We start from the raw sequence: 26255 nt of genomic DNA, 5'->3' as shown, positions 1-26255 counted from the left end.
CACGACATTGTTTTTAGTGCTGGTCACATACATGTATACATTTGTTAAGGCAATGATTTACTTCTTTAACAGTATTTCCCATGGCAAGGTACTTGAATGTTTCATGAAAGAAATTTCATTATCAAAGCAACTGCAATTACAACATAACAACTCATCATGGAATGGGACCTCACCGACTGCTTCTTGGAGTAATATGTTCCCTTTGTAGAGAATGTAGAAGGTCCAGAAGGCCGCTGCCAAGTAGAAAATTGAGTCTCGCAGAAATGGTCTCTCCACCATCTTGAAGGGCCGAGTGATGGCAATGGAGCCAGCGACGATGGTCGTCACAAAGATGCCAGCACCTGCCGGGTAACCATGGAGATTGTAAGGGATGGATATCCCATAGAGATATGGGGATAATAAAGCAAAGATGACTTCTCATTTATCCCTTATATCCTTTAAAACACCTTTTTCCAAAATACTTGCTGTACCATGCTTTGCTTGCTGCAAACTGGCACTGTAGGTGACTTTGTCAAAAATGGAAGTACTACCAAACTGATTTATGTTTAGTTCTTTCTAGAAAGGTACTTGTTAATCCTTCAAAAAACTGCTTTATCCGCAAAGCAGGACAGTGTAAAACCAGAAACATTCACGGCATGAAACTTATGCAAATTGGAGCGGGCAAACTTTTTTGCAGCATGAAACTTTCCCAAATTACCAATCACAAAAAAAATCACAAGTATGCCCCTATACTACATGTATTACATCGTGGCTTCTCGTGAAGTGCACAAACATTTAATGCACATGAAAATTTCAGGTTTTTCAGTATTCTGCACACCTGCCAGTACTTTCTCATCAAAGGCTACCTGTAGGTAGATAGGAGAGTATTAAATTGGAAAAATAATTAACGACAATTTAGCATATAATTTTGTCATGTTACTTTCTTCTTCTTTTTTTATTTTAAATTTGTATGAGTAGTAAAACTTACCAAAAAGAGCTCCTATTGCCAGACCAGCTTCACCATTCCTTGCGTTGGTCACTGCTGCTATAGCACTGAAGATGTCCGGAGCACCATTGCCAAATGCAAGAAGCGTCACTCCGTAATGATCAGCAAACCACCAAAACACATGTCAAGGAAATTCTAAACCACTGCAGAAGCACTGGTACATGCACAAAATTCTGTTTCACGTTTTGACTTTCAACATTGATCAACAGTCTATTCCACAACATTTTAATTCCTGTGTTTGACTGGGGGATGGATTTGCTTCCTACAAAAAATAAAAAATAAAAAATAAAAATTGATATTCAAACTCTGTCAACACCTGTCAGTTACACACACACATTGAAAGACTTGCTATTCAGCACTTGCTTTAAAGTGAGACCAAATAGTTTCACGAAAGAGTGAGTTGAATCTACGCAAATGAGACAAAGCAATTGCTTCATGATTCTCAAATGACTACACAACTAACAGCATCATCCCTTCATCATGACTAAATCATTATAAAGCTACAATGATTTGCTTAAAAGGATATAATTCTCCCTTAAGTTATCAATTTTTGTTGGTCATTACATGGTTTACAAAAGGAGACACTAGCCTTTGATATGACACACATTTCAATAACCTGAGTGTCCTCATTGGTATTCACATACCTACTAATCGAAATGATGGAAATAATTTGGCATGAAATTCCAGAGGTAGAGATATAAAACCCCGTTTACAGTGCGGGGCTAGGCCGAGCCGCGGCCGAGCCCAGCCTCAATTGCGAGGCCGGGCCCCGCAATTTTGTCCGTTTACACTGCAGGGCTTGGCCACGCTTTTGATTCAAACCTTCCAATATTTTGTCGTAGTGGCGCTCTGCTTGTAAACAAACGCAATTTGGTATTGTCTGGTTTTCAGACCCTTTGCTAACTGAATTCCGTGTCGACAAAGTCGCCGTTCGGGCAAAGGCCTTAACCGAAGGAAAAAGATCCTTTGCAGGACAAAACCACCTTAAACTATACAAGTTTTCGACGTTGATGGGGTTAATATCCTGAATAGCGAAAGATACAGGCAGAGGGTTTGAAAGCCAGACTAAAATTGGCCGCGCATTTGGCCCAGTTTGCGTTTACACTGAGAAAAGGCCAGGTTCGGCTGCGGCTCGGCCGTGGCCGAGACCACCTCCAGAGCGAGGCCAAATGCGAGGCCAATTTTGGCCTCGCATTTGGCCTTTTGCGCGTTTACACTGAAATGAAGGTGGACTCAGCCGCGGCCGATCCTCGCACTGTAAACGGGGTCCTACAGGCAAAAGTGTCAGATGTAAATTATTATGATAAGCAAAAAACAAAACAAAACAAAATAAAACAATGTGAAAAAAAAATAACCTCTTTCTTACATCTGACATTAAATCTGGCACTGTTGAAAGTGGAGAGCGTTCAAGCATTCTATACTGTATGAGCTGAAATTTTCGCGTACCAGTACAGATATTTTCGCGAATTGCTACATGGAGGACATTTTCGCGTGTTGTTAATTTCGCGGTAGCGAGGGTCTAACTCAACTTAGCTATTCCCGCGTTGTTATTTTTACTTCGTGTGTTGTTATTTTCGCAGTTCAAAGGCGATTTGCGAAATTTGCGAAAATAAAACCACCGCAAAATTTCAGCTCGTACAGTATATTTCTTGTATTTCATATCTTTGTCAACATCAGGCAGAGAGACCCAAAGTCATATAAGAAGAAACATTTCGTCATGTGGTGCTTTAGTCATAACATTATCTTGGGCAGGAGATACGCTGCAATACTTGCAGGTCCCAAACTTGATGATCAAGTGTCATCACTGTCGTAATCATGACACCATACCGTCTACTTATCATCAAAAACAACTGTGGGCCATGTTACATTAAAAATGCAATCAAACGTAAGTCAGATTTCAGCCAATCAGATGTGAATATTCAGAAACTTATGTTTGATTTTTCAGACTTATGTCTGATCTCAACTTTTATGCAACAGGGCCCAAAGTGGATATTTTGATGTGCTCCCGAAGGTGGGACATTACATAGAAAATAATATTTTCCAGAATTAGGTACAGAGCAATTAAAAGTATGGTACTTCACCAATATTCTTCAGAAGTTGATGATAAAAAAGGATTGGTCAGAAAGTAAAAGGAAGGAGACAATAGACCCTAATGTGTTCCAAACAGGGTTGAGGCATCATCCTCATATTTGTAACCTTGATACTTCATTCTACATATGTGTACTTCTCCAATATGCTCCAGAACAAATTTATGGAAGTTATTACATTATTATTTTTTTTTTTTGGTGACTGAGGTTAATAGGTACTGAAAAGATAATTTCCCCATGCCAATCTTAAGAAATTTCAACCCTAGCTGGATAATAACAAAACTATTGGCATACTAAACAAAGAACAATAGGCACAAGTAATGTGCATTCAGTGTTTATGTGTATAATTACACACAGTGTATACAGTGCATACAATTGTATACAGTGTCATACTTTGGGTCAGGTAACTTAACAGCAACGTGCAAATAAGCAGATTCTATTAAAAGGGGAAGTCCAGATGATTTTCATAATTTCACATCATGTGGTACATAAACTGAAAGCTCAATGTACAGATTTGGGGAAATTATTGTGGTTCTTGAGCAGAGAAACCAATACTCTGAAAAACCCCACATACTGAGCAAGGATGATGACGTAGGAGTCTCACATTTACTTTTTTTTTAAATAGAAATGTAGCAATGTAAAAATTTTCCATTATAATACTGCTTGCTTGAACAGTTCACCTGTGTAGAATGTATGCATGCTTTCTTCTTTTGTTCTGCTCCCTTGAGCCCCCCCCCCCCCCCCCCCCCACTCATGCATTCTAAAACTCTGTACCTGGTACACAGTACAACCAATTCATACTTGCTCAAATGTAAAAGTCTCCTTAAACATGACATGAATTGATAAGAGACAATTCAGGCACAGATACAAAAAAAAAACCACCAACAACAAGTCCTTTGGAATCTGTATTAATTGTACTGAGTGATCCTCAAGACATAGTTGTAATTATACCTGTAATATTCACACATTTTGGTACTCAAGCATTTTAAACACTACTTGATGCAAGTATTGCAGAAGTGTGGGGCTCAGATGTGTTGTTCAGTAACAACGCGTGCTGTAATTCTCCCAAAAATTCAATAACACTGTAAACATTTCAAAAAGCTAAAAGAAATTTTTCAGTGATGCCCTCACAATTTTACAGCTGTCTTTTTAAGTTGGAATCACTTGAATTTATGCAATTCTTGTGACTTGCACTCAATGGATCAGGACATGGCAAATTTGTATTGATTTTGTACCTCTACTTCAATTAAGGATGACCAAAATCTAGAAAAGAATTGGCAAAGGACCCTTAAAACCTTCTTCAAAGGCCCTTGGCAATGCAATTCTACCCACGAGTATAGAAAGCTCTCAAAGATTTCACCTACTCCTTGTTTTGACTTTAGTGATTGTCAAGTTTATGAGATTCTGTTTTCACATTCACATCCATCCATGTCTGTTTCAGAACATTCCAACAAACTCAGTCAAGAGCTTTACAGTTCTTTCACTCTATACCCTTTGGCTATTTACTTCTCTGTAGCCAAAATACAATGATTCCACTGGGGGCCTCATGGTTATGGCAATGTAAATATTTTTCCTCCCCTACCAAACCTGATAAACCAACATTCCTGCCACTGAATTCATACCCTTATAGCCACCTTATGAGGTCCCTGTCTGCAGTCCCAGTAGGATAGAACTCAATCTATGAACTTTCTTTTAGTATTATATGAGATGATTTTTTTTCTTAAAATTTTCATTCATTTCCCTTGGTTATAAGCTTTATACAAGATATACACTAGATGTCTTTAAGGGTAGTTTTATTTTTCAGACTGCATACTTAATATACCTAGATTATAAAAACTTCCACAGAAGAAGAAGAAGGAAAAAAAAAACCCCTCTTGTGCCATCTTGCATCCATAATGCATCACCATACATATTAAAGCTGGCAGTGAAAAAGCACGCTGCATAATGACTGCTATGTGCCACTTCCTTAAATGTGACTGAATATTGCCAGGACAATTAACTTGCGAATGCAATTAAATGAAAAGCTTCACAATTTGTTACACTGCCACAAAATTTCTACACCCATTTTACCCCTCATCTTTTTCTGAAATGAGTGGAGTTATCTTTTAGTCTTTCGCCTTTCACTTTGTCGTTTCACACTGTCATCTATACTGCATAGGCCTATGATAGATATTACTGTATTTTACATTGCAGATCCTATTGACCTGCTGAAAGCTTAAGTTCTTGATCATTTACTTTAAAAGAGACAGATGTGAAATTGTACAAGTGATAGAAATGCACAATAGAGCTTTGCGATTGGGTCCCAAGTAGCTATTATGCTACATATTACAGTGAGGTCTGCACCAACCCAACAGTATGTGTGCTAGGCTCGTGACGATCCAAACAAGCTTAGAGCAATGCAGAGTGTGTTTGAACCAGATAAAGAGTGTCATCAATCTGGAGATAAGTCTACTTAGATTGGGCCAGCAAATCTCGAGTCACGTGAAAAGTCGCAGCTCATGTTCGTTGCTGCCCCTCCTCAGGGTCAAAGTTCAAAAGATCTGTGATACTCCTTTAATCCTGCTAACAATCACAGAAAGGTGAAAGAATTCACAAGTAAACATACTCAAAACAGAAGTCATGCTTCCATCCCTCCCTGTGATTCTGCAGTGGCTGAGGATCGACTCCATAATTTTACGATAATATTTACTATTTTCAGGTAAATATTTGGCATATTTTGAACAGGTTGTCCGAAAATATGACTGCCATCACCATCTCTGAATGACTTAATTGGTTGATATCAGGATTCTATGTAAATGAATTGTGGCCCATGGTAGGCATTCCAAGATAGAAACCCATGCTGTTGAAGTTCTCATAAGCTCACACTTGCAGTGGGCTCTCATGAGTGATAGATGTGACCCTTTGATCATAAAAAGGGTATATATCACATGAATCATGCAAGTTGACATTGGTCAGGTACAAGTTTAACTAGAAATGTCGCTATGGCGACTGGTATGCCTCCGCCATAATGCATGGTTCTCCGAATAGGTCTATAGCACAATGCCTTGACAATGTGTGATGACAGTTTCACATAACTGGCAAAATATTAAAATGACAGGTTTGTCACACATGCATTGAATGTTCGCTTTCCTTGAACTAGGTTTATTTGGATGAAAGAGTGCAGGTATTTGGGGATTTTTATGATTTGTACCCAACTTTTGACCCTTCTATAAATTTAAAGAAGAAGTGAGATTTAACACTTTCACTTGACCTTTGACCTTTTGGCCTTTGACTTTTGACAAAAACTTCCCAGAGAATCTGTATTGGGTAATAAATGCATACACTAAGTTTCAAGAAAAAAATCCTGCTGGCATTGCACAGATAAGAAGGAAATAATGGCATTTTGATGAGTGGACCTCGACCTTTGACCCCCTGACCTTTGACCCATGAACCCTAAATTGATCACTGCCAGTCAGTATATGCATATGATACTAAGTTCCATGAAGATGCCTCGAAATATCTGTGAGATATGGAGAAAAAAGTGAAATTTTAACATGTTCACTTTAGACCTTTGACCCTTGACCTTTGACCTCATGACCCAAAACTCTCTCTGGGGAATCTTTATTTGGTAGTTCATGTATACACCAAGTTTCAAGAAAATACCTCCAGGCATTGCAGAGATATAGGGGAAATAGTATAATTCTGAGCATTTCACCTTGACCTTTTGACCTTTGATCTTGAGCGTGTGCATTCAAAAGTTGATAGGCACAACTTCGCCCACTCATACATATACATGCCAAGTTTCATTAGGATACCTCTAACAGTTTTTTAGATACGCTGTCCACAAAATTGATTACGGACGGACGGACAACCCGAAAACATAATGCCTCCGGCGACACTTCGTGGCGGAGGCATAAAAACTGGGCACACCACAGACACCACTGATCTGCAAACTGGCAAAGGTCATGGGATGATGACTTTATTCCACCTTGGGAGGTAGACTGTTCCCCAGATGGATAGGATCTACGAAACCTTACAGTTCATTATTCCAGTGGTTCATTAATCGAAAGATCTATTATTCAGAAAGTTCATTAATCTGAAGGTTCGTAATTTCTAAAATGAAATGAGGTTTGACATTCTGAAGGTTCATTAATCTGAACATGACAAAAGATCTGTTATTCCTGAGATTAGTTAACTACAAAAATGACATATTTTACATTGTATAAGGATATATTCCAAAAGTCTGTAAATCTGAAAGTTAAGGTTTGTCATACTGAGGGTTCAATAGTCTGAAAATGAAATAAGGTTTGTTAATCTGAAAATGAGAAACAAAAAAGTGTATACTAACAAACCTTATTTCGTTTACAGATTTACAAACCTTCAGAATAACAAAACTTTTTCATATTCGGATTAACAAATGTTCAGAATAACAAACCTTATTATTTCATTTTCGTTTTTTCAAACCTTTGAAATAATGCCACAGATGTCCAGATTAATGAACCCAATTTCATTTTCAGATAAATAAACATCTCATCTAGGTATACAGAATTTGTGTGTTTTGAAATAAATAACAATCAGAATTGCCAAACCTTCATTTCTGGAGTAACAAACCTTTGGAATATTGCACATCCCTCCACAGAAGGACCCCTATTATGAGTATATAGTCTGGATTTGACGAAGGGGAGTTTTTGCCCAATAGTACATGTAGATGTGTGAGAGAAACAGGTGATTGGACTCTCAGTGTACCCACGAGGTGATTGTTTTATTGACAGGGCTGTGACAATACACAGAGAAATCAACAACATTGTATGATCCCAAAAAATTACAATTGGACTTTCTGCAATAACAACTTTAAAAATTGTAAATCAATAAAAATGCAAAATTTTCATGGTGTGAAACTATGTAGATCTTACAGAAAACCCCATTCAATTTGCTTCAGTAGTCACAGAGAAATTTGGATTTATGTAGAGCATGTTAGGAATCCCTTCCCCTTAAAGTTTTGTCTATTGTGCTCATACCTTACAAAATGCTAAGAGCATCTAGATTGCAAAACTTGGAAGAACAGGCCCATGACATGCCTTACAGCAATCCACATTTCTCTGTGACCACTTTTATAGCCAAATCGAATGGGGGTTTTCTACAAGATGTAGGTAAGAAGTTATTATACCCTGAAACAGCATTCAAATTGTTTAATCATTTTGGAAATTATCAATATGGAAATCCGACTGTAATTTTTGGGGGAACATATCAGTCCACGCTTGTCTGTCATGATAATGTCCCTTATCCAACATTGTGCTATCTCTTCTTCAATTTTTTTTTTCTACAATGAATCAAATTTTTGTTTAAAAAGTAGTGTTTTTCATTTTGATGAAATGTTCCCACTCTGGTCACCTGACACCTGACAAAGCCTTGGTAATGGATAGTGTCATGTAGTCATCAATACAGAGACAGATCCATCGTATTCAGTTTAACTTTGTTTCAAGAAGAGCGTTGAATACCCTCTTCAATGTACAACAAGTCACCCTCCTATAAATCTTAAAAGTTTACTCTGACAGAACAAAGAGACTTTCTTTCTCTCTGTTCTTCATTTATCAGTTACTCAATCATTGGTCCTTCCCTTGGTAATAATGTGGTCAATGCTACTCTCCCATTTTGCTCACCAAATCCAAACAACTACTGAGAAGATGAAATAAAGCCACATCCTTCCTCATCTATTTCCAAGAAACCCTGTACAGTAAGACCAGTCCAATCACCGCTCCTCTTGTAGTCATAACAACTGTAATTGACAGGTACATGCAGTTTTAGCCAATCATAAGCCCTATTCTCCATGCGCTTGAATAGAAGGTTCTTCCAGAGTTTGGATGCACTTTTGGAGAATGAATAGAGTTCCAATCCAACATACACCATGCACCATGGGAGCATGCCGCCCTCCAATTGCTCTCTGATATTATTGTGAAGGCGACTTGCATTTGTAAACTTTTTCTTGAATCTTGAGTTAAAACTTAAACTCAAGAAATAAATATCCTCTGAAGACAAATCCAGTCTGCGGAGCCTACGTTTCTCTTGCGTCTACTTTGCATATCTCGACTTGGTACCTCTATATCAAACAATGAACATACCGATCCCGAGTAGCTATACACCGCTACACAACAATGGGCCCAATCAAGGAGCATTTTCAGGGGCTGAACAGAGATCTGTAGACACTATGAACTTGCGGGTTTTCAGTCCATGAAAGAGAAATTCCATGGAAGTGTAACATGAGCCAAAGACAGGCCGAAAGAGTTATACTTTGAAGGAAACCGAAAGTCACTATAATAGGAAGAATTCAGGAAATACTGGATGACAGCAGAATGAAATCAATCAATATTTTCAGCCAACTGGAGACACATGATTGGTGTATACTCTCCTTTTTCTGACAATCCAGTTCAGTGAAATGATCAACTCCTGGAAGCAATTGGGTGCTGTAAGAAGTCTACAGGGATTCTAGAATCTCGTTGGGAATGGGTTAACATCTTTAAAGGAACTCTCAACCATGGGCTCGGATCAAGGGTCCATCGGCTCCCTGGGCTGAGTTCTGTAGGGTCCAGCACAATGATTCATGAGGGATGGCCAAGTGCACTGGTTTCATTGACTACAGCAATAAAGATGTCGATATTGTCCAAACAAGCAGTACTGGGAATGTGCAGATAAAAGAAGATCTATTGTTAAACACTTGCCAAAACTACTTGAAGCACAGATTTTACAGTGGGAAAACATTTCACAAAACTTCCGGGTTTTCAGAACGGCAAATTCCATTGTGAAGGCAGTATGATCATACTGTATCAATTAAAAAAAAATGTATGTAGCTTCAGGGATACTTTTAAGGTTGGGTGGGCTGTGCCAACGCAACAATTGTTTCCTTGTTTTGTTTTGTTTTTCGGGGGGGGGGGGGGAGGAGGGTGTTACGCCTTACCTTGACTCACTGAATACGAGATGGATTTAATAGACACACTGCATCTCACCAACGCATCAAATCTGACCCAATTCAACAAGTATGAATGGTTCTAACTATTTCTCAGTTTCTATACATAAGCAAGTGATAAAAAAAAAACAACGGCAAGAGAAACAATTTCTTTTGAAGTTGGAAAAGGATATTGCAATGTTCTGGCTCATCTTCAGGGTGCGTGACATCACATCAAGATTTGGACAAAAGCTGCGAAGACATAATGCGCAACTGTTAAGTACATTTCAGACTTTGGTCATACAGAAACACACGGATGCATAACTTTATACACACAGCTTCTGTGATTACCTAAAGATCATACAGCACCAGCCATGGGGTCCCAGCAGTACGGGAGACTCATTTGGAGCATGCCTCAAGGGAATTAAGGTGATGAATGTGCACAATACGATGTCACATGACCTACGCAGGCCTAGCATGCTCCACTCCTGCGCACATATATACCACCTAAGCAGCATATTGTGCAATGACGTATTCATATTCGTCACCATACTGGAGGTGCGCTCCAAACGAGGTACACTGTACTTGTATGTGCTGCAGTCAACACCACTACTCTTCTGGACAATCGAGGGCGGTTTACGTCTAAACAAGACAATATCTTGCCTCAGTCATAGACTTCGAAAATAAAAGAAAACAAAACTGGAAGATATGTACATGTTTGCTTTAAAAGAAAGAGAAGGTGGACTACACATGAGCATATCTATTTGTTACATGATCAAAAGATCTAAGACAAGACCTTAGAAGCAATGACATTCAACAGATACACTGTAACTTGCACTGACTTACACTGATGATGATAACATTACATAAATAGATAACAATAACATTAGTGACATAGACAATAATTGTTATAATTCCTATTGTGTAATAGCATTTTGTATTCATTGTTGTTATTACTTTATCATGAGTTAACATTATGACAAAAAGAAGAAGAGTGACCCAAGTACAGCAACCCTTACTATCTACAGAGCTCTACTAAACAAATATTTGCATTAAAAACAATGTCACGGCTGTAAGGCATTCAATGTCCAATGCAAGCGAGATAATTGGCTCTTTCATTCCTAGCCAGAAGTACTACACTTTACAAAGTGAAAGTTATGATCACTGGTTGCGACATTTCAAATGCCTTGTGACATAAAAACAGACTTGAAATTTAACACGAATAGCTCAATTTCACTTCCCTGTATTCATTAAAAATCAAATTAATGCAATTGTACTTTTAAAGGGAGCATACAATTTTGGTTGAGACCTAACTTCAGGTTTCTAATATTTTTTGGTGAGATAATGAGAAACTTCTCATGAAATATGAGAAGAGCATATAATTTAAAGAGGAATTCGACGTTTACACGTATTTGATGAAAATCGGTTTTAAAACGGCTGAGATATCTAAAAACAAGCATTCCTAATAAAAGGTGGGACCCACCTTTTCTTAGGATCACTTTGTTTTACTTTGTTTTTTAATGTCTCAGTGATTCCAAAACCAATTTTCATCTAATAAACTTTGAATTCCTCTTAAAGGTCCTGTTTAACTTTGGGAGTAGTGATTTCAAAAAAATGTTCAAGATATCACTTTTGATTCATGTGTGTATGTCAGTTGTATCACAAAACATCCTACCACATTAAATTTTTGCAATAAAGCCTTAAATATAAGGAGATATCACTATTTCTTTTATCAAACCATAACTGTAGATGGTTTAGTCTGGAAAAATCTTTATTATGACTATTGTCCACATTTTGTATATTCAACAATACTTAATATCGATTATGAAATACTGGTTCAAATTTTTACATTTGTTGTGTCTATCCCTAACTCACATCTTAGAACTATTTTGAAGCACTAATGCTGGGTTTTTGTTTTATCTGCAAAAGGCAAATTATGCTTTTAAAATGGTATGCTCTGTTCTATTTTATAAGAGGTTTCTTGGTATCGCGCAAAAAGTTAAAAGCCCAATTCTCATCTCCACCAATACTATACATTCCCTTTAAACATCAACCTCGACATCAAGCATTTGATGTTGCCTTTTCAAATTGATACTTGGTGCAATAGTACACCCATTTTATGCATTTCATGTAATATAGGCCTACATGACTGTTTGAACTGTAGCATAAAAGTACTGAATAGTGGAAGGTGAAAGAAGATGGGTAGATATGACACATCATGTTTTCTTTTTCTTTTCTTTTTTTGGTGATCCATGTATTAAAGGTTCCACTTTTCAGTAGATCACTCTTTTCCATTAATATACTGCCTTTTGTCATCAATGCAAAGTATGCATTGTTTCTCTCATTACTTATTACAGTCTTTCATACAATTTGTATTTTGTATGTTGATGACTTGCTCTCCTTACAAATTGTTATTTGATATAATCTGTCCACTGTATACTTTGTATTACGTATCATCGTTTGTTTAATGGAAATTGAATTATATAACTGAAATGAAATTGAAATTTCCATCACTCACAATTCTTCAGCAGTCACTCCAAGGGCTATGATGAGGTACACCAGCCAGAGAGCCTGTGAGGAAAGTAAAGAGAGAGCTGAGATATTGATGGGAAAATGATAGCCATGTTGATAGAGCACTGTCACATTATCATCACTGAAAGCTGAAATTACTCCCATAAACTATGCATTGTCCACAATGTACTTACATAAGATGCATCGTTTGTTGATAAGATTTGCAGTTTAAGCTTTTAATGACCTGCGATTCGATGTTAAAATCTAGGAGTATAGTGCACCACATGCCATGACCCCCATTTCATGCATACCGCTTTGTGCAAAACCTCTCAGGTAATAGTGCGCACACAATTTGAAGTGTTCACTGTATATCAGAAGTAATTTTGCGATCACATCGGTCAAGCTTAACCAAAAGCTTTTCGCTAGCTGTGTTTCCATTGGTTCGCTAACTATGACGCTACATGAGGGGTGTCCTGCACAATCTTAATAATAACAATAAAATAATTATTTTAATCTTTATAATTATGCAAGAAGATTTATAAGTACTAAGAGAATAAACAGAAAAATATGAAGAAGGAAAAATGAAGCAGAGAAATAGAAGAGCATGATGAACAAAAAGAAGATGATGACGAAGAAGGAAAGAAGAAGAAGAAGAAGAAGAAGAAGAAGAAGAAGAAGAAGAAGAAGAAGAAGAAGAACCTTTTAGCAGTTAAGAAGAATCCATTTATCATACTATCTATTACCGGTATATTGTTTAGTTACTTTCGGTTGCTTCAACCATTTTTATTATTGAACATAATAAACAAATTTGTTCACTCTTTACTGTAAAATTCACACAAAGTAGCTATGGGAAATCAAACACAGAAAAAGCACACTCAAACACATACACACACAAACACACACACACTAAAAATACATCAGTTTACACACACTTCTCCCTCATCCTAACCTTCCATTTTTTCTTTTTCTCCTCTTCTTGCATAATTTGAAATATTACTATTATCAATATACCTGTATGCTGTTGTTGCCGTCGCTATTGTTTTGTTATCGTTACTATTAATGTTATTACAATTAACAAGAAAAGTTATTTGAAAGCTGGCATGCTCGCCAGTGCACCATTTTGGCAAATGGGGGGGGGGGGGGGGGGGAGGGCAGCTTTGGATGAAAGGTGGGGTTCCAGTCAATGTAATGCTACTACCACTTGTACTACCCCTTGGTACAATGCATGCTTTAACCCAGACCTACAAGATACTGCACTGATTTTAAATGTCAAATGTGTCACTTCACGTACAAGCTGAAGGTACTTAATGACAAGATATACGAGTGTAGCAATAAACTATGTGTATTTTAAGTAGTAAACATTTCTACACAGCCAGAGTCTGACATATTCTTGACCTGAATTTGTTTGCTTTGGCATGTGTATCAACACATATTTCTCACATGCAAACATCACATGTCAAGGCTACAGGTAAATGTAAACACGCCAACATTTCACTCAAACGATATGGCTATTGTTAAATTCTGTCACTTCAAAACGTCAAGGAGCCGATGAAACAATTCTACACAAGGTCAGTAATGATTCTCCTGACAAGAGGCCAGCCAACAGTATTGTATTGTATACGTACTTCCTAGGTGTTGCAAAGTTTCCCAAAATATATGTGAGGATTGAGTGAGTGCAGCAATATCAGTAGAACACATCATTTAAGCTTGAGGGAAATCATACAATCTGTCATGAATTGTTGAAATTTGGGAGTGTCTATGATGAGAAGACTTAGGCTGCATTTATCTAAAATATTTCAGGGGCAGAATCATGATCCTAAACGCGTTTGAGGCATTTTCAGAGGTTAAATAAACCGTGTTTTCAAACGCGTTTAGGAACGCCGTTTTGAAACGCCTTTCAAAGGGCGTTTTGAAACACGTTTGAGACCACGATCGCCGTTCTGTGAGTAGATAAACGCAATGCCGTTTTGAAACGCGTTTATATCTCAAGGTCAAATCCCAGCTGTTTCCAGTTGTGCTCTCTGCCCATTATTTTGTGTGTGACTGATGAGGCATGTTTGGTGGTATGCAGTTGACCTTTACTTCCCGCGTCAAATGGCACAAAGTACATCATTTGTAGCTACCCAGTGACACCACTCGAATTGCGATTGTAGGATGGTTAGATAATCGCAGCACCCCGAGAATCGCGTTTCAAACCACGTTTGCAAACACCGTTCCAATCGCGTTTGGAAACGTGATTCTCTCTCTCGAGTTCAGCAAAGATAAACGCAGCCTTAGTTCATAACATCACTGCAGAACAACGATATATACATTTGTAAAGAAAATTTACAGAGAAATCCTCCAAATCTACGCATTGTATGAAAGCAGGGGTGTATCAAGGATTTTTTCTGGGGGGGTCGTAATCAAAATTTTTGGACCTTTACCTTTGCGAGGGAGCGGAGCGACCGAGCGCGGGGAGGGTGTTATCTTAAAATGGGGCCATTTGGTACACACAAAAAAGTGACTTTTTCAGTATGGCAGTGCGGCATAGAAATAAGGTAAATTATGGCATATTAAAACTAAGTTACGAAATTTACGAGGCTTTTGACAATTTGCTGGAACACCACCTGGTCACTTTTTTTTCCTGTTGTAAGCCTATATAGAGTAAAAAGCCCTCAAAAAACAAAAATGTCTTTTACAAAAAGTAGACCTTTTGAAAATTTGGGGGGGGGGGTCGTACGACCCTCCTGACCCCCCCTTGCATACACCCATGGAAAGGTACACCTTCATTTAGCTAGTAACTGACCTAGAGATGTTATGGGTTACATTATTCCCCCTGCTTTCTGACAGAGGAGAGTTTTGATTGCTCTTACATTATGCTTGCAAGAAAAATGAAATTTAGACAATTCTCTTTATCATTTCTTTATATCATTGTCCTGCAGTGATGTCATAGACTGTAGTAGTCTTCTCATCCAATGATGTCAGCAACAAATTCCAAAGATTCATTATGATTTAACACAATGTCTGATTTTCCTCAATTTCCATTGATTTGTTCAATTAATATTGAGCACTGCATTCATCCCATCCACATATGATGCAACTCATTTTCCCTTAACTGCCTTTATAGATAAGAGTTTGGAGTGAAAATAAGATATCCTTGGCAATGACTCATTCTAGCTTAGTGATGATTTACTGTAAAACATGGGGGTTATTATTCATCAAGTAGTTGCAATTACAGTTGATGATAAACTGTCTTTTTGGTTAAAAGAAGAAGAAGAAGAAGAAGGAAGAAGAAGAAGAAGAAGAAGAAGAAGAAGAAGAAGAAGAAGAAGAAGAAGAAAATATCAAAGTACCTTGACAAGAGAGAACTATTAATGGGAGAAGGATATCATTGCCTCATCAAATTTTTAGACACATGTGACTGGCACTAACAACAATGTTGTGTGAAAATATGACCATTCATGTGATTTAATTTTCATCAGATTTTTTTTCCCTCTTCAATGAAATTTTTAATTTGTTCTAATTGTTTGACTTTGAACTTTTATCATGACTTTGAGTTTCATTTAATAGGCAAAAAAAAAGAGGAACATAACAGCTTTTGAGAGAATAATTTATGTTCGACCGTAACCACTAAGCTTAAAACCCCCCAAAATTGCTGATTAGGATTTTCTGTAATGGACCTAAATATGTCATCTTGGTTGACGAACTCACAGTAAAGGGTGTGTACAGTTCTGGTCGAGGTGAGAATTTAGCTTTTTAAGTTTTGCCAGATATTCAGAAACCACTCTATGAGATGTCAAAGAATGCAATTCTAAGGGGTATCAAAAGTTTATTTGATGAAAATCGGTTTTGAAATGGCTGAGATATCCAAAAAGAAGGTGAAACAAAGAGATCCTAATAAAGTTGTGGCATGTCGCCTTCGATTATTATTACTCGTTTGGATATCTCAGCCATTTGAAAACCAATTTTCATCAAATAAAACGTTGAATCCTTCTTAAAATTACATGCTCTTTCATATTTCATAAGAGGTTTCTCATTATCTCACTTAAGAATTTTTAAAACATGAATTCCTACCTCAACCAGTACTGTACAGTCCCTTTAAAGTTTGTCTTTCCTGTTAAAAATCTTTTCTTTCTACCAGTGGCGTATCTAGGGGGGGGGGGCAAGGGGGGCACGTGCCCCGGGCACCACTCCTAGGGGGCGCCAAAAACGAAAAAACGAAAAAAAAAGCGAAGAAGAAGAAGAAAAAAAGAAAAAAGGGGAAGAAAAGAAAGAAGAAGAAGAAGAAGAAGAAAAGAAAAAAAACCCTCGCCCGAACGGGGGGGGGGGGGGGGGTTGCAGGAAACCAAATCAAACAAGATAAAAACAAAACATGATGATGATGCAGACAAAATGACAATGTATATTGTGTTCACACATGTCATTTTATATTTAGCAGGCAAAATGTTACACGGAGCAGCGGCTGCAATTTCTTTCGTTCTGAAGCGATCGCCAATTGGATCAAAGGAGGGCGCCAACGGTTTCGAAAATGGGGGGGGGCAAAATAATCAAACAAGATAAGAACAAAACGTAATGATGACGCGGAAATATACAAATTTCGGCTCACTCGCTCGTATTAATTTAGAGTATTTTTTCAAGTCCTCTGTTTGTTGGGTATAAATCGTTATCTATAAGGCCGTCACTATATCGTGATTAGAATTGTAAGATTTAATAAGCAAAAAATGACAAGAATTGCATGTTTTGTAAGCTGAAATACAAAATTTTCGGCTCGCTCGCTGCGCTCGCTCGCCAAAATTTATCAAAGAAAAAAGAAAGAAAAGAACAAAATGTGATGATGACGCGGAAATATACAAATTTCGGCTCACTTGCTCGTACTAATTTAGAGTATTTTTTCAAGTCCTCTGTTTGTTGGGTATAAATCGTTATCTATAAGGCCGTCACTATTCTTGATTTAGAATTGTAAGATTTAATAAACAAAAAAAAAAAATGACAAGCATTGCATGTTTTGGAAGCTGAAATACAAAAATTTTCGGCTCGCTCGCTGTGCTCGCTCGCCAAAATTTATCAAAAAAAAGAAGAAGATAACAAAACGTGATGATGACGCGGAAATATACAGATTTCGGCACACTCGCGCGTAGTAATTTAGAGTATTTTTTCAACTCCTCAGTTTGTTGGTATAATCGTTGTTATCTATTAGGCCGTCACTATATCTTGATTAGAATTGTAAGAATTAATAAGCAAAAAATAACAAGAATTCCATGTTTTGTAAGCTGAAATTTTCGGCTCGCTCGCTTGCCAAAATTTGTCACGAAAATAAAAAGATAAGAACAAAACGTGATGATGACGCGGAAATATACAAATTTCGGCTTGCTTGCGCGTACTAAGTTTGAGTATTTTAGTTTGTTGGTATAAATCATTATCTGTATAAGGCCGTTACTATATCTTGATTAGAATTGTAAGATTTAGTAAGCAAAAAATGACAAGAATTCCATTTTTTGTAATCTGAAATACAAAAATTTTCGGCTCGCTCGCTGCGCTCGCTCGCCAAAGTTTATCACAATTTATTACATTTAAATCACTCTCAAAAGACCCCTTTTAAGTGCTTGAAAAAGCATATAATTTCATGAAAAAGCATAAAGTCCCTACCGGGATGGAATTGGGGTTGAACACTTTTTCAGAAATTAGGGGCGTAGATTTCCGCGCTTGCCCCGGGCGCTGTTTTCCCTAGATACGCCACTGCTCATTACTGTCAAAATTTGGTGGTCAAAAACAAAGCAGAAATCAAGATATCAAAAGTTTTTCTTAATCATTCCTTCATTTGGACAGATGTGTTTTGTTGTTTGTTTTAAAGAACGAAAGAACAAGGACAGATGTGCTCAGCTGCTTTCACTGTGATACAGCTCCTCTCTCTTCTCTATGAAACTGCAGCTCCTAACTCTCTCTTTTGTCTATCACTTTTTGAATGGGTTTATAGGATGGACCAATTAAGTAAACATTGTTTAACAAGTTAAACAAGTTTAGAGCAGTTTTGACACATTATATGTATGCTCTTCATGTGACTGAAAGAATCATGTGAATTGCTTTTAACTTCCTATTTTCTGTGTGATTCAATAATATGTTCAACTTTGCACTTCTTAATGACCTTCAGGTGAGTTTCAATTTAGACCTGGACATTAAGAGCTTTTGAAAGGATGGGTTCTTCACATGACAAATGGCAGTCACATGAAAATATGACAAAGTTTGCAATTCCTTTCATTTTTTAAAAATTTGTTTGATTGAATGAATGAAACTTTCAGTTTGTTTTGTTTGTTTGATTTGAACTTTTAACTGACAGCCAAGTTCAATGTACAACATCTAACAGCTTCTAAGAGAATGCCATATATCCACATGACTAAAATCAGTCATGTGAAAACAAAACAAACCTTAAAATTCAATACATAGTTCTTTATTTTCTGTTTGATTCATTAAAAGTCAGGCTTCCTGTTTTAATCAATAAGTGCCAACTTGAATGTAACGTCGTACCAGCTTCTTAGCGAGTGTCTTATTCACATGACTAAAATCAGTCACCTGAACACACTGTAAAATGATATTGAAATTTTATTGACTTCCTGTTAATTTGTTTGTTTGTTTGTTTGTTTGTTTGTAACTTTAAGTTTGTTCTGTGCATATGTCACTTCACACTCTTCAATGGAAATGCCCAATTCAGGAATATAATACAAAAATATTCCCGCACCATGAAAACAAAACTTGCCATGGGACAAAAATTGCATGCCTTGGTAAAATCAAACTTTAAACACAGTCACACTTTTCAAATTTGACAAAGTCCATGCAATTTGTCCATAAACCCTGAAGACTTAAAAGAGTGAAATACCTCTCTACAGATTTACATGACTGGTGATATTTATAAGCATTTTACTGTTTGTTTATGAACCTGTACCTTTACAGTGAAGGAAATTGTAACATAGAATGTTCTAGTTCTGAATTACTAATTTCATATGAACTGATCAAAATACACTTAAAATCATTTCTTTCTTCTTCTTTTTTTTGGGTTATTGTTGCTTGGAGTTTTTGTTTGTTTTTTATCTTGTGTTTTTGTTTTTGTTTTGTTTGTTTTTGCTTTGTTTTGTTTTTTGGGTTGTTTGTTTGTTTGTTTGTTTGTTTTCGGCTCTGTGGGACAGATAGAGAAAGCCTACGTCAACATTTTAAACAATTCCTCAAATACACACAAATTTTCATTTGGCATGTATTTCAAAGATAGTCTTGTCATGTTAGTTGTAATCCACAGTAACAAATGTCTGTCATACAATGCAAGGTTAAGAAATCTCCTTGTTTCTACAGCCAAAGGTTTGTTGTTTGCCTCCTTCCACTGGATATAGTCATTATGTGTTGATTTTCTTCAACGCAAAACACTTTCATTTTGGATAGGATAATTTCTGATATCAGTCACATTGCTGTAACATTTACATAAAGCCTTCCACCCAGACACCAAGCCAAAAGTTGCAGCAGTCCCTTTTTTTTTTCCTTTTTTTTTGATCTCTAGGATAGATTTTGATATTTCATTTGCATACTAATATTGATTCATTTTTCATTAGATTATTTTAGGTGAAAATATGATGTACTATCAAAGCAATTTAGGTAGAATTGCTAACCAACATTTCAGCCCTGTTAGTAGTGCTCTTTATTGCAAATGTGGACACTATATACCAGTACAAAAATACTCACTATTCCAGCATCAAGCAGCACTGTCAAATTACTGTTGTTTTTTTGTGTGTGGTCATTATGCACAGAGATCTTCAAACCAGGTAAGGTTCAAATCTCTGTACATTATATACTGTAAAACGAGAAATGTTCGCGTGCATTTTAATTTCGCGAATTTCGCGAGCGCGAAGATTCGCGAAATTAAAATGCACGCGAAAGTTCTTCTCTACACTATATGCATTGAATACCAGTTCCAGTTCGCGAAAATTTCATGCCGCCAAAAAGGCCGTCGGCTCCAATTCGCGAAAAATTCATGCCGCGAATATATCATGTTTTACAGTATATTTCATCTGTAAGGATGCAATTCAACCCACCAATAATATAACATTTATTACTAAAATTTGGGTGGACACCAAGAGTAGAACAAGCATTTCCAATTTCATGGGAAACCAGCCATTTCATGTTCACTGTGCACAGGGAAAATTATCATGCAAGTAAACTTTTTAATGCAGGGCTCGACATTTGCAAGGGGGCCCTGTGGCCTAGGGTAGGGCCACTAAAAACTGATGTTGGGCTACCAAACTTCAAAAAAAGTTAGTTTTGGAGGGTAAATAAGGCACCTATTCTTCCATGAATTTTTGTATTTCTGAAATATAAGAAAAATATCTAAACATTCTCTGTAGCTTTTCATAGTAAATTGCTCGGTAAATAACTAGATTATACCCAGAATATTCCACATGAAGTGGCATAAAAAAATGTAGGTTTTTATGCTCCATGATATCATGTGGTATCTTTTTCAAGCTGATTCATACATTACTTGCATAAAGATTCAGAAGAGAAAAGGTAGAAAAAACTTTTTTACCACTTGTAAACATTCATGGTAAATCTTAGCCTGTGGTATTCTTATGTCTTTTTCAAACTGATTCACACATTATTTGCATAAAGATTCAGAAGAGGGAAGGTAGAAAAACTAATATACAACTTGTAAAAAAAAATCATTGTAAATCTGTGTGCATCACTGTGCACTGTCCCCTCACTGATACACACAGTGAGAAAACTTGACATAACATCAACATTTTTGGAGAAGCACATACTCCTATTAGGAAATGCAATTACACTGTAAGTGAAAGAACAATGCAGCCAAGGTCTGCATAGCCAGGCAAACGACTGAGCAAAACCACTGTACTTTCATTTTTTTAATAGTTCATTTATAGCTGTTATTAGTATGGAAAGCACTTAAACTTATTTTGAGAATACAGTGTAACTGGATACACTTTTAATGTCCTGAGAAGTCTATCATGAATTACATTGAAACCAGTATTTTTGAACACACTGATCACCATACCCCCCTCAGAAAAAAAAAAGACATTTATTTGACTTTGCTGGAAATCACACTGGCCTGGGATGCAAAGGGTATCAAATACGCTGTAGCATTGGAATTGATAGGTGTATGGGACACAATAGTATTTTTTTTTTCTCTCTTTTTTTTTTTTTTTTTTGGGGGGGGGGGGGGGGGGCTGTAGGATTTATGGTCATCAAAAGCCTGGCTTAAATCACTAGGGCAGTTTTCCTCACCAAAATCAACTAGCATGTTATAAGATGTTTGACAGCTGCTTAAGTCATGAGACCTTAACAAAATGATTTTAAAGAAACACATTTTATTGAGAGTCATTATGGCATACAAAATATAATATAATATAAAATAATATATTATAATATTAAATATTCAATTTAAAAGCACATTTTGCAGTGACCGTCTCTTATATGACACCCTTACTTTAAGTCTTAACTCATGCCCAGGATCCTGCTGTCCACACAAGACCAGAAACTCACCAGAAGGATGAAGCCGAGGACTCGTAGGTCAGGAAAGACGCAGTATATGACTTGGAGGTAGTTGATGAACCCATCGTCATTTGCACATTCCTCCTGGCTCTTTATGAAGGCACACTTTGCTTCAGATGAGTTCAGATCATGATAGTGACCACACTAAAGAGAAAACATAGCAATTCAAATGACACAGTGCAAATGAAAATAAATTCAAACTTCAATGCCTGGGATGATCTCATTAAATTCATTCAGTACTTCCCAATAATGGAAAACCATGCAAAATATTTCCCTACAGGACAAAATACTTACAGTTGTAAGTTGACACCCAAAATACAAATCTCATCATCTTGGGCTTTGCTTTCAAGATTTTTCAAAAATGGGAATGTCTAAACTAGGGCCTTGAAATCCTGGGAAGTCAGTGAAAGAAAGCAATTTCCTAAATTCTTGAATTCTGAACATTTGAACAGTTCGTATATCATACTACTGAAGTGAGGATAATAATAATGACAGCATCTGGAGTCTTTTCTTTTCACAGTGCATGTGACATACTGTGTCACTAAAATAGTGAGCAAGATGATCTTATGTTTACATTCAACAAAACATTAAAAAACAAACATGATCCACATGTTGAAATTTTATGCTCCAAATTGACACCATTCAATTTCATTTCACGTACATTATGAAAGCTGACAAATTATTCTGAGAACTGGAAGAACGTGATCGACAGAGCTTACAGAGTTACTAGATCCCTTGGCTCAGGCGAGCTGAAGTTTAAGAATAGAATTTAGAAAGAATATCTGCAGTCAAAAAATACAAATACCAAAATGAACCTGTACCAGCTCCTGTAATGACTTTATTAGATACACAAACATGTAGACCATCTAGATGAATGAGATATACATTGAAGATATCATTTTCATTCACGGCGCGGTTTAAGTAAAGCAAAACAGTATCGGTTTCGACCACAATCCAATGGGCTCATGCCATGTCCCATGTTAATTGACTTCCATGATTATGGGCGAGACAATGTCATAAGTGGCATAAAGGTTCAGGGTATTAACTCACTGTAGACTATGAAACTACATACACACTGTATTGGATTACAGTCCGGAATCGGATTTCAGCAGCATATGATATGTAAACTTGTCCAAGATAAAGAATGATAGCCTTCTGCATTTTCTCTTCATATCACATGAATTTGATTAGACCCTACATCCTACATCAAAACAAAATAAAAACAAATTAGCAAACTGTAAGCAAAACTACTAGATAAGCGGGCTTGCAGAATATTAGAATTGCTTAGAGTCTTCGTTTCAATGTTGTTTGTTACTGTCCGTGTCCTGTTGTTACCCCGATTTTATTAATGACCACACTCAATGAAACTAACTTCATATTTTACCTGAGTTTGAAGTACTGCTGGTGTTGTCAGCAAAATATTAGTAGTGGAAGCATCGAAATGAGTCGTCGTTCTTTCAGCGTCACGGAATAGAATTTTCTCTTTCTCATCATGTCCAGAAAACAGAAGTTTAATTGGAGAGTTCTGCCGAGGCCGAGGTGGTGCTTGCACACCGTTTTCTGCCATCCGGCTGCCGGAGAAGTCCCCCGAAGCTGCGGCAGCGACTCCGTTGTTGATCGCTGCAGCCGCCACATACGCGCCAAGAACCCAACAACAAAGCGACCATGCTGAAGGCACATTCATGGTGCTTGCAACAAACATCGATAGAATTGCTCAGCTGAATGTTGGGCAACGTTATTTCCCTGCCATTTTTATCGTTCGGCGTGACAAGGCGGGGAAAGAGCTAATGTGGTTTTCATTCACATCGTTCCAATTCCGCTAGTCGAGTCCTCAACTAGCAGCTTATGTCACCAAGCGCTCCTATACGACACGCCTCCAGGCGCTCCCGGGCTGCGGACCTGGCCAGTTAGGTACAAGGGGTACGCTCACACTCCGATCACGTTTTTCCTAGCTAAACAGGCGAAGCTGAACGTGAGCAGCTCGTCACCAATCGACCTTTCATGTGTTTAGCTGTCTGCTGCCCCCTTTGCCCCCCACTGGTGAGTGGCAGGTGGTCGAGCTCGTGAGGTCCAATGTTTGTCATGTGTCAAAAGAAAAAAAGAAAAAAAAAAAAGAAGAAGCAATAATAATTATGATATTCAACTCAACAATGCACATATTAAACTTATAACTCCTTTCTTTCTTTTCTACTTGCTGCTAACCAGGGCTGGACATTAATTCTTTTTTTCTTGTGGCCCATTCGGGTTACTAAAATCTTTGAATTTGAAATTTTGATAGACCGAAATAATAGAAAATATGAAATATACGATTTTGATTTTAGCTGCCCAACCGGGCCACCAAAAGAAAAAAAAAATGGTGCCCGACATCAATCCTTAGTGGCCCCGGGTCCCGAGCCACCGCTAATGTCGAACCCTGTCTGAAACTATTTACTTTCGGCACTCACTCTTGAGTTGCCACTTGCCGCTGGGGGGAGGGAGGAGGAGGAGGGGAGGGGAGGGGAGGAAGGAAGCAGCAATGAAGGCACAATACAAGTTTCATAAGCCAAAGTGAATACTAGTAAAATTCCGGTGGTGTCAACAGCTATACACAACCACCAGCTACTCAATGTACAGTCAAAGTACAAGATTGATTATCATTTGATAATTGGCCAAGGCGTCGCAACAAATGAGTTTCTTTCCAGTTTTGTTTTGTTTTTTATTATTATTCAAATAATTTACACCATTGCTTTAAGTGCGATGCCCCGGCCACTGATGGGCCATGTTTTAGCTGGCTTTCAACAGAGTATGAATATCAGACGAAGAGAATGAGAGGTTTCATCGAGATCACACCAAAAATAACAAAGTTATCACGTTTTCGCATTTTCAATAGGGGCCTAATTAGTAAATTATCACTCGATATTCGAATTATCCTTAAATATTGGCACGGGTGATGATATTTATAGATCTTCACGAAACTCTACAGCTTTTTTTCACACTAAATAAATTGATAAGATACGTATCATTGCATCAAATTCATGTATAATCCTGTGATAGCCATGTAACGATGATATTGCAAAACATTGACTAACACATCTGAATAGTTTTGACGTCATCACCTCTTCACATTCGCATTTATTCGACGAAACATAACATTTTGAAAATAATAATAATAATAGTGAGACTCTTGTAGAGCGCACATTTCTACCTAAAAAAGATACTCAAGGCGCTATAGAACAGAGTACATATTGTGTCACGTTACAAAAGTATCACAGAAAATAATAAGACAATAAACCAACAAACAATATATACGTACACATACATTACATACAGGCATACAATATTGTCAATTCAAATTAAAAATATACGTCTTGAGATTCTTTTTGAAACTATCAATGGAAGATGCTTCTCTAAGAGATTTTGGTAGGCCATTCCATAGTTTAGGGCCCATATATGAAAAAGCCCGATCCCCCCAATTATGCTTGATTCGAGGTATCTGTAATTTTAGCGAGTTTGATGAACGTAGATTACGTGGTGGTTGATGAAGATGAAGAGTATTTTGAAGGTAGACAGGGGCAAATTTGCGCAATGTACGGTAAACAAGAAGAAGAATCTTGAAGTTAATACGTTTTTCAACAGGAAGCCAGTGTAGGGACCGAAGTATTGGGGTAGTATGCACAGTTTTCTTCTTGAAAGTAAGTAATCTAGCAGTACAATTCTGAAGACGTTGCAGTTTACTGAGTTCTTTTTGTGGAAGACTGCAAAACAGAGAATTGCAGAAATCTAGACGAGACGAAATAAGAGCATGCATCAGTTTTTCTGCTGCTGATCTAGTTAAATATCTCCGAATTGAGCCCAGGTTACGCAAATGAAATCTTACAGATTGGGATACATATGAAATGTGGTCTTTGAATGTCAGATTTGCATCATAAACAACACCAAGATTACGAACTTTGTTCGAAGGCTTGATATTACTATTGCCGATCCTAACAAAACATGTATCAGAATTCACCTTAGACAACATCTGTTTGGATCCTATCAGAATAAATTCTGACTTACTGTCATTAAATTTGAGACCATTTCTTTCCATCCATGCCTTAACATCATACATGACTTACTTTAGATAGTGTTTGTGACCAATGAAAATTTGATATCATTATGTCCTTTTGAATCCATTCCATTTACTAGTATCTAGGTCAGCTTGAACATCTTGTGAAATTGCAATAAATAGATACATAAATAAACAAACAGAAATAAA

General features: G+C 37.2%; 1 protein-coding gene across 1 annotated transcript in view; it reads right to left on the bottom strand.

The window, feature by feature from the left end:
- The window catches only part of LOC139711983 (mitochondrial sodium/calcium exchanger protein-like), a 42217-nt gene extending 18410 nt beyond the window's left edge, over positions 1 to 23807 (bottom strand). Inside the window, exons 1-6 of the mRNA XM_071623827.1 lie at positions 23406 to 23807; positions 22013 to 22165; positions 12510 to 12562; positions 10186 to 10243; positions 968 to 1079; positions 174 to 341 (exon numbers count right to left, since the gene is read on the bottom strand). Coding sequence (XP_071479928.1) covers positions 174 to 341; positions 968 to 1079; positions 10186 to 10243; positions 12510 to 12562; positions 22013 to 22165; positions 23406 to 23723 — 862 coding nt within the window. The 5' untranslated portion in view covers positions 23724 to 23807. The remainder of the gene's footprint in view (positions 1 to 173; positions 342 to 967; positions 1080 to 10185; positions 10244 to 12509; positions 12563 to 22012; positions 22166 to 23405) is intronic.
- Between the last annotated feature and the right edge of the window lie 2448 nt (positions 23808 to 26255).

This window comes from Diadema antillarum, unplaced genomic scaffold (assembly GCF_040938485.1).
Source record: "Diadema antillarum isolate AM-2024a unplaced genomic scaffold, OU_Dant_1.0 seq00001741_RagTag, whole genome shotgun sequence".
Taxonomy (NCBI): Eukaryota; Metazoa; Echinodermata; class Echinoidea; order Diadematoida; family Diadematidae; genus Diadema; species Diadema antillarum.
Note: the sequence above shows the minus strand (reverse complement) of the source record. Positions and strands in the feature narration are given on the sequence as shown.